The 10,087-nt window shown below is 43.3% G+C and overlaps 1 protein-coding gene across 1 annotated transcript; it reads left to right on the forward strand.

Annotated features, from left to right (window-relative positions):
- Window positions 1-692: 692 nt before the first annotated feature.
- LOC148035698 (uncharacterized) lies at window positions 693-4,970 on the forward strand. The gene is made up of 2 exons (XM_087677705.1): window positions 693-1,811; window positions 1,927-4,970. Exons 1-2 carry the CDS (start codon window positions 1,283-1,285, stop codon window positions 4,317-4,319), a joined length of 2,922 nt encoding a protein of 973 aa, XP_087533831.1. The 5' UTR covers window positions 693-1,282; the 3' UTR covers window positions 4,320-4,970.
- The last annotated feature ends 5,117 nt before the right edge of the window (window positions 4,971-10,087 follow it).

The raw sequence follows: 10,087 nt of genomic DNA on the forward strand, positions 1-10,087 counted from the left end.
CATGTACATGTAGATGTGGAAGGCCTATGTTAAGGGGGCTGTGATTTTAAAAGATTGCCCCCCACTTTGTGACACTCATTGTGATAGAGGAGTGTAGGATGAAGGACTTAAAGGCAAGAAAACATGTTCACTAGATGGAAAAGGGCTCCAATCAAAACCTCCCCAATCCAAATACAATGGTCTGAAGTTGGCATATCCTATGGAGGGCATTGTTTTTGCGATTCATGGCACCGCAACACCTTCATCAAAGCTTTAATGATGCCCGAAATTTATTTCTTTTGGATCCAACTAGATTGTTGGTGGTGTGGGGGAGAGTGAAACCTAGGAGTTAAAGTCACATACCAATGAAATGAGACCCACACTTGAACCAACTAGGCTATAACCCGAGTGGCAAGATTTATTTTGCCTTGCTAGGGCAATGATCCATTGCGAGTGCAACTCAAGAGACATTGCAAATCGCGATGAAATGGATGTTGTGAGGTAATTTTGACAATATCGAGGCTGATAGTAGCTGTCACTAAACCGGCCCCATTTTTGATCCTAGTGGGAGCAAGCTAGATGTGGATGTGTGGGGGAAGTAGTTGTGAGAGGCTCCTCGAGGAAGCTGGCCTCTCTTGGTTTCTTCTCTCTCTTTTTGTTTTTTTTTTTTTGATGGTTTAAGCTCAACTGTTAGTGCATGCTTTGCATGTCGGCTCGTCTTCCACTTCTTCTCCTCTCTCTCTCTCTCTCTTTCTCTCTCTCTCTCTCTCATATTTGTTCCTCTTCTTCCTAATATACTATGTTGAGGCAACTGTTACACTGCTGCACTAATTCCTTTTGACTCTCTCCATTCCCTCTCTCACACCATCCACCTCGATCCCCTTCCCAATAGCCTCGATTTAGCTGCCGTAGCATATGATCTCATCCAATTCTCTCCTCTCACCTGCTCTTCACATACCATACAACTTGCAGCGTCCCACAGCAGCAGCAGCAGCAGCAGCTCGATCGCCATAGCCAGATCAACACTTGAGCTCATCAGCGGCTTATACTCCTCCTTCCTATAAGCCCTCCTGCTTAGTCAAATCCTGCTCATGTCTTGCTCCCACTCATGCAATAATTGGCCCTATCCAAGCATTCTAACCATATCTTGCAGTTTCCGCCATAGCTGCTTCTTCACCAGAGCTGCTCATACCTTGCTCAAACTCATGCAATAATCGGCTCTACCCACGCATTCAACCATAGTTCCGTGATCTGAGCTGCTCGACCTTCAGTTGCAGCGTCGATCAAATTTAATTCCCTTCTCATGGCTGCATTTGAGAAGGGAAGCATCATTAGCTGGGCCGAGGAGGAGGCCGAGGAGGAGGACGATCTTGATCGCAGCCAGCTGATCGATGCATTTCATGATCACTCCGAGCTGAATGCAGAAGCTGATCAACATATTAATGATGATGATGATGATAACGACGATGATGATTGTAATGATCAGATTACGCTCCACATTAAAGGTCGCAAGCTCACGAAGCTTCCGGTCCATCGCCGCACTAGTCTGGATCATTCTTTCTCTCATGCCTTACCAGCTCATGATGAGCCATATAATCCTGCAGCACAGCTTCCCCCCCGCGGTCATTATATCAGCTCCTCCCAAGCTTCTTTCCTCTCTCAGGCCGGCCACCAGAAATCTTCGGATCTAGAAGCTAACATCCGATCAGGCTGCAGCATCAGCAACAAAAGGATGCACATGAACAAAAGTGGAACTTGCGAGAAACAGAAACTTCTAAAGGAGCTTTGTATTCAGAAGCCTGCAACAGTGCAGCAGCAGCTGCATCAATATGGTAATGGCAACCATAACAATAATTACATCAAGATTGATGCAGATTTAGAGAAGCCGAGAGGCAGCAGGTTCTTTAATCTTGTCTTCTGATCATAATTCATCATTTCTACCTGCAGCATCAGCTAGAAGGAGTGCCACTCGAGTGTGCAGACATTGCGACAGGGAGTTTCCCTCTGGAAGAGCATTAGGTGGCCACATGAGAGTGCACGGAGCTTCATATTCAACATCTGCAGAGACGACGTCCGCCATAGCCATGGACGACAAGCCCGAGCTCGATCATCGAACTCGCATTAGCGGATGCAGCCCTAAGTCCTCCTCGTTTAATTTGCTTGCGAGAACGGAGAGCTCTTCACTAAGAAGCAGGAGCTGCAGCAAGAAGGAGGTGGTTTGTGGATCTGAGCTCTCGCAGACCGGCGCCATGGAAGCTGCAGCAGCTGCGCTTAGCAGGAGCTTAATGGAGGCAAGAGATGATCAAGAAGAGAAAGACAGTTTTAGCAGCGCTGACAATAATGAGGAAGACGAAGCCTTTGATGACGATGAGTTTATGACGAAGGAGGATGAACACGGCGATCACCATGAGCACATGACCTGTGCCCGCATGAGCAAGAAAGGTAAAGCATCAGAAGAAGAAGAAGAAGAAGAATTAGGAGGAGGAAGAGAAGAAGGCTCTCTTGCAGGTGATTCGGGCCATCTCTTGAGCAATAGCTTTAATTCTCGCGATGCCGGAAAGATTAACACGAGCCGGACAGAGAAGAGGAATCCTTTATATGGCCTGAGAAGGAACCCCAAGCCCAGCCTCAGGCTTGCAAATCAAGATATCGCCCTCAATGCTGCAGCTGCCATAGCCAAAGGGTCGGATCAGATCACAGCTTGGGAGCAGGAGGGACGCAGACCATCACCTATGTGCTCCGAGTGTGGTAAAGTCTTCTGGTCATGGAAGGCCTTGTTCGGACACATGAGATGCCACCCTGAGAGGGAATGGAGAGGGATTCAGAGGCCAGAGCATGGCAGCTTAACGGAGCTGATGCATCTTGGAAGTGGAAGATCAAGCTCTGTGGAGCTGGAATCGTGTGCATCTGACCTTCAAACCAGTAAAGAAGCTATACAACATCCGCAAGCTGATCAAGCAGCAACCTCTCTGATCTCTGCAAAAGCCGAGGTAGAAGCATCCAGTGCACAAAAGAGGATTGCAACTACAAATATGAAAACAGGTATAGGAAAGCAAGGAGGAGGAGGTAGAGAATCTTGCACCGAAGCCAAACTCTGGATCTGTGGTGGCAAGCGCAGCGTGGAGGCCAGCAAGGAGACTGAGGTCACAGGTGATTGGTCTCCTTGCTGGCCTACTGGCAAAAGGTCGAAGAGGCGTCGTGCGCGAGTTCATTTCCTACATCTTACCTCGATATCTGACCATCACCCTGAATTGACATCAGAGACGACCTCAAATAATCAGAAAGAGCATGATCCTGAGGCACTCAAAGATCAAGAAGATCTTGACATGGCCAATTGCCTTGTCTTGCTCTCCAATGCTAGCCATGTAAGGCCTCTTCAAGCCACAGATAGAGACTTTGCGGATTCTGCTGAAGAGTCAGCATTCTCTAACCCCTTTGGCAAGAAGTATCCAAGTCCAGAAGAAGAGTTGAGACAACCCTTAGCAGCAGCTGATGGGTCAAGTGATGCAGAAGAACTGGTTCATGGGTATGACCTCAGTGGTGTAGCTCCAACGGGGAAATATGAATGCAGTACCTGTAACAGATGCTTCAGCTCTCACCAAGCTCTTGGGGGACACAGGGCTAGTCACAGGAAGACAAAGGGATGCTTTGCGAGGATGAACTTTCCTGAGGAGGTAAGGGAGAGCGGTGGCAACATCACTAAGGCACAAGAGAAGGTGATGAATTCTGAGCCGAAGGTCAAGACGATTGCTACAGAATATTGTGGACAACAGGAAAATAGAGCTACTTCCAGCACTGTGCCTTGCAGATCAGAAAAGATCGTTACTGAAAAGAAGTCTAAGGGACATGAATGCACAATCTGCAAACGCATTTTCCCAACTGGTCAAGCCCTTGGTGGGCACAAGCGATGCCATTGGACCGGCGAAAGAATGGCAGATGCAGTCAGCTTGGTGTCAAGCAATCAGAGGCAAGCCTCTCTGCAAGAGACAGAGGAATGGGGAGGTGGATACACAACAGGAGAAACAAGGAAGTTGAACGATGGTGCCATTGACTTAAATTTGCCAGCACCATTGGATGAAGAGGATGAGGGGGCCTTACATGACAGTCCAGGATATGAGAGGCTGGTGGACGCTATAAAAAGTGAAACAGTAGTGGGTTCGCTGCTGAATCGTCACAGAGGTAGTTTTGATGGCAGCGGAGAGAGCTCATGGGGGCAGGCAAACAGGGAGGTGGAAGCTGCTGGATGCAGGTTTGATGGCAGGAATGGAGTATGGATCGACCAGCAATGGAAGAGTGAAATAACTCCAGTCCCTCAAATGTGTTCCATGCAGCCTCTTTGAATCAACTCATAGAGGCATGCATCCAATCGCTGTCAGGTCAATACATTTCTTTGGGAGACCACAGGGCATGGCTACATGAGTTGACATGCCTGGTTTCTTCTACTACTCCAGTGCAGATGACCATGGACTGTGCTTGTTACATGGTAGCTAATTCATCTATGTAAGTTGAAAGGTGCAGCATTAACTTGAATTGATCAATTGAGATACGAGGTGCAGGCATTAGTATCATTTGAGGATGACTTGCTGAAGATCATTTGAAGCTTCCTGTTTTTCCAGCTTCCTAGCCAAACTCGTGCAGTTTCAAGGAATGTATAGCACGGCCAAGGCGTGATCCAGTGGTATAACAGATCGGTGTCCCTGCGCCTTAACAGTCACCATTATAAATTAGCAAGTTCTTTAAAACTTGTAGATACTTCCTCTCCTCTGATCCATTCTTCTAACACTTGAACCATATGTATATGCAAAAACATTTCTTGCTCACTATTTTTTCCAAGTGGAGGCTCTGCTTTATGAATCTTGATCACAGAGCTGGTTATAGAGGACAATCTGACATGCTTGTTTTGACCACTTGATTAAAGTAAGCTGTCTCTGAACATGTTTCAAATTACATGGCGCTGCAATGGTTTTGTGTGTGCTATTCTAATTTTATATCCACTAAGCGTGTATCCAATTAAGAGACACATGTTGCCTTGTTGTATGCTTCATTTCCTGCTTGACACATTTCTGCAAGAATTGTAATCTCTCTGGTTCAGTAGCGTACACTAAAATCGCATAAAGTTAGGCAAATCTGCAGTTCAATATATAGCAGACAGGATCGGGAATGGTCATTGGTCACACATGCGGAATTTCTGTGCAAAGGAAAGGCAAATAGCTAGCTGCCTAGGCTCACATTGCCTTTTATTTAGCCATTTGATCTTAAATATGAAAAATTAGACCTCAAAATCTCACCAGATCACCTCTCACGTCATGCATTGTGTGTGTAAACATGATTATGTCGAAATGGGAATTTCTGTAATGATAGATATGATGAGATTGGGTTTTCTCTAACAACATGATTTGAACGATATTTTGACAAGACAACCATCATCGTGATATCGACTTAAGACACAAACTAACTTGGACAGCCGAATCAACCGAATCATGATGCACTGAACCAACGCATGTTTAGTGCTGCGATAAATTTTAAACAAACAAATAGTTTTTATAGAAAAAAAGATAGAACTCACATTGTTTCTTTTATGGGATAGATGATGCTCGAGCATCCATAAGGGGAGTGCCTCCCTTCACATTTTAAGGAGGAGAATGGGAAAGTGCCATGTTAGCAACATTCTTATGATACCTAGACCTCTTTTTCTCGATGACCTTTCTAAGGAGTGCCTAGTGAGATACGTTGTATTGGAGGCAATGTCTCCTCCACTAGCGGCAAGTGGGGAATAAGAATTTTGTAGCTTTTACTCCTCCCCAAACACATGTACAGTTTGGTGATCTTGCATGTATGCACGGAGGAAGATCATAGAAGTGCCCTCTTGCGGTGGCTTGTAAAGCCATGGAGGAGCATGGAGATGTAGCACAAAAACTCTAGAAAGTGCAATGGAGATCAAACTACACTAAAATGGTGCGCATTGGGCAAGTTGACATGATAGAAATGGAGGCAGCTCTCAAATCATCCACAATGTCTAGCTCTATAACAATTTCATGATATTGAATACAAGATCGAAGTAAGAAATAGAGAGTACAAAGAAAATTGAAGAAGATAATTTTCTTTAATTCCAAATAGACTCATACAAGATTGCTCTATCTACCCATTATGAAGCTTAGATAGTGATCTAGAAAGATGATAGATGAAGAGCATAAGATGAGCTAGGAAAACTTTGATTGGGTGAAAGATAGATGATCATGGTTCTAAGGGGTAGCCTTCTTATAGCTTGTGAAGGTGGGGTGAAGTTAGCCTAGCTGACATATATTATCAACTTGCGGTAGATGGCTTAGGAACATTCTAGTGGATATTTCATTTACCATTAGGTTAGGGGTATTGCCTCTAACAATGCCCCTAACCCCCACCAAGTTGGTCCCCCCTAGGAACCAAAATATGGGTCTTTGATAACTCCCGCACCCTAAAACTCAATATCAAATGTGTGCTAGACAAAGCAAGTTGAATGGATGACCTCCATAGGGAGAGGAGCAAAGATAAGAAAGGGACAGAATCACAAAACCCCTAGCCTAGAGAGGCATCATAGAGCTCACAACTCAAGACATCATGATTTCCTTTAAGGCGCAACAACTCAATCTCTCTAAACTCATGGAAACCATTAAGAAACTATGACTCTATTGACAAAATTTTTAATGTGTGCACTTTGACTAAGACGACCTAACATTAGAGTGTCCTAGACCCAATTAAGTATGCATGAACTAGAGATGCATGGGACATTGGGTGGCATACTGTCAAGAGCACCAAGGGGATCCCCTTACCTTGCTTTGTATGTTAATGTTGGAGTTGAGTAACAAAACTATGAGCTATTCTACCAAAGACCCTAGGGTATGAAGGTGGTACATTAGCTACCAAGCTTTTGCATGGGAGCTAATGACACTTGTTATCTAATATTTCAAGTGGAGGGGTGTAAATATTTCACATGCAAGAAAATGATATATAAGTTTTAATTTATATTCTACTTCTTTGTTTCATTATTGCATGTCATGGGGGAATGGGTCCTTCCTCTTTTTAGTTTTGTATTGTTTGATTACTAGTATTTTTCTCCCATCATCATGGAGACTAGAAAGAGAAAGACACCTTCAAGCAATACACCATCCTCAAGTACCCAACAAAGTAGGCTCAATCTAGGACGATTTTAAGCGTCAAAGTGCTTTAAAGGTGCTCGAGCGACACTTGTTGATTTTTGATAATTTTTCAGACTGCCATGCGGGTTGTCAGGATTTGCCAACCGATGCGGGATGTCAAATTGGACGCCTAGGATTTTTCAGAGCTTGATTTGGAGCTCGGACGGGAAAATGACCACAAAATGGTCAAGATATGAAAAGGTGGACACTTGGGAGGCCAAATTTGGGCATGCCTTTTGAGTTTGGACCACCCCCACCGCCCCCCCCCCCCCCCCCCCCCCCCCCCCCCCCCCAAAAAAAAAAAAATTATGTACCTTATGAAGCAAAAAACGTGGAGAGAGAATGAGGAATGAAGAAAAAATGTGGAGCAACATGGCGGCCGTTTTTTGCGCCCTCTCATGATGGAGATGGAGTATGCAGGCTGAAAGCAACCCATACAACCGATCATGGGGCTGATATTCCCTCTCTTGGCTGGTCTTATTGCTTGTCTTCACCCGTGAAATGGTTGTGGGGCAGATTCATGTGGTGAAGAAGAAGAAGAAGAATGGATGACGGATGCTTGTCCAATGAAGACTGGATTGCTCCGTGGTTCAAGAGGAATGAAGATTGCTGATTCTGGACTGTTATGAGCATTAATGGCTGCTGGAAATCAGTCCCAAGACATGGCAAATAAAAACCCGCAACCCGCAAAAAACGGTAATTCCATTTTTACAAAGAAAATTGATGTTTTATGCAATTTGCTTCATGAATATTTGTTCCCATGGGATGATTATGCATTACGATGTTGTTTGCTATGAGTTTGATCAGTTTATGCTCAGAAAATCAGAAAATCATAAGTGTTGTGATTGAAATTAATGGTGTAAAACCCGTAAAACACGCGAAATAGGGAAAAATTGAGTGTTTTTGATATATAAATGAAAAATATAATAAGACACACCAACTAAATTTGTGTTTTTGCTGCAAATGAACCTAAGGGCCATAGGCCACAACTCATTTTGTATTTTTAGTTATTTAATATTGAAAAAAAATACAAGAAAAATAGGAAAAAAAAGAGGGAAAAATGGATTTTGAGTATCGAAAATTAAGGAAAAATAAGATTCATGTTTGTGGATGTATGGGGGGTCTGAAGTATGAGGTTTAGCCTCAGTTCAGCTCTACCTTTATGTTTTAGTGAGTTTTTATTGCTTTTCATACAATGAAAATGTGGAAAATGAACCCTAAACCTATGCACCATGCACAACCTAAATGGGTGAGGGGGTAGAGTGTATAAAAGGTGTTCAAATGCTGAATGAAATGATGAAAAGCTTGCTGGTTTTTATGCATACCATTTAGGTTGGTCGATAATTAAAAATTAAGAACCTAGTAGCACGAGGGTTTCTCGGTGCTAGGTTCATGCAACGCAGCATACGAGCGATAGTCAAAATCATTGAAAGAAATATTTTCCACATGTGCACCAATGCTGATTTTCTTAATTGTTTGAGCACGTGGACATTCACAATTTGCATGAAGCATGAAATTTAAAAGGTATCAGACAATACCTCCTGGATGCATGGCAATTGCTTTCTAGAGGAACATGACCAACGTTGAGTAAGTAAGGTTATCCAAGCTGCAGGCTAGGCGTTGGGTTTAAGGGGAAAGTAAAGTGAGGAAGCATGGTATATCTCCTGGAAATACGCGAATCATAAAAGAGAGAAGTTTGTGTTCATATGTTATATATGTTTAGCGACGCATCGAGGGGCCAATCCCCCAGGTGCAGGAGAGTCGCAATGAGGTAGCGGCAGTCAGCCATGGGAGGACCTCCTATGTTTGTGCTTCAAGGACCTCCTATGTTTGTGCTTCATGCTATTTGGCAATGTGCTAGGGACTCCCTTTGAGGAGTGTTAGTTGGGTTAGAGTTGGACTACGAGACGTGATACAAACGCAAGATGTTTAGGAAGATGATGTATGTGTCATCGACGCTCCTGGCCGCGAGGCCGTGGGGTTGTTGAGCGCATGATAGAGGTCCGGCTAGTGCATGAGCCAGTGCCGGCCCGTTTCAGGTCCCATCAATGCATGTTGAAAAGAGGCAACATATGCATCTAGCATCCGAATCATGTGCCACTATTGAGGTCATGGAAAATGATGAGTTGTAAATGCATGTTGTCATTGATGATGTAATTCTTTTACATTAGGAAAAAGATGAACTCACAAATGGTCCATTAAGCCCCCCCTCTCCTCCTAAAAATAAGGAAAAGTGGAGAGAATAATAGTAGAAGAATCCCCATTTTTTCTCCACTTTCACAATCTCGTTTTGCCTTTCTTATATTATCCCCAGAAAGGATTTACTCAGATGTCTTCTATCTTCTTGCTCAATAACCCTTTTTAAACCAAATTTTGCATCAAAAAAGAAGTCAGTTATGAGAGCGTGGTACTTGGTTTTCAGTACAAAATGACTAAGATATACAAAGTAATTCATTTTTAAAGCAGGAACAATAAAAATAAAATTTGAGAGTTTCATTTAAGATATTTTGGGGATTTTTTATATTCCTATTACATGTTAGTCAAAATGATCAGTTTTTAGAAATGTATTTGGAGGTATAATTGAATTTTTTCAAATCCAAAAACTTTAGGATATCTCTTCACTCTAAGCTTTTCTTTTCCATTTCACTACTCTTTCATAGCTTTACCATGAGCTTTTCTTTGTGTCTATCCAACCTACCTTGACCTCTCCTAATCACCATCAATCTATTTGTATATGTGCGCTCTCCCTTTACATTCAACTATTCCATTTCCCTTGATATCCTTGTGTTTCCTTCCATCCTACCTTCAACCATTAGGCTACCTACTTTCCTTTGACATCTTTGTGTGTCTGTTCCTATCTCTCTAGTTTACCTCCATAGATATCAAAACCCCTATTTCCATTAACCTCTCTCTATGTGTCTATCTGTGCCTCT

This window comes from Lygodium microphyllum, chromosome 5 (genome assembly GCF_053477565.2).
Source record: "Lygodium microphyllum isolate KBCC chromosome 5, Lygodium_microphyllum_v1.1.10, whole genome shotgun sequence".
Classification (NCBI taxonomy): domain Eukaryota; kingdom Viridiplantae; phylum Streptophyta; class Polypodiopsida; order Schizaeales; family Lygodiaceae; genus Lygodium; species Lygodium microphyllum.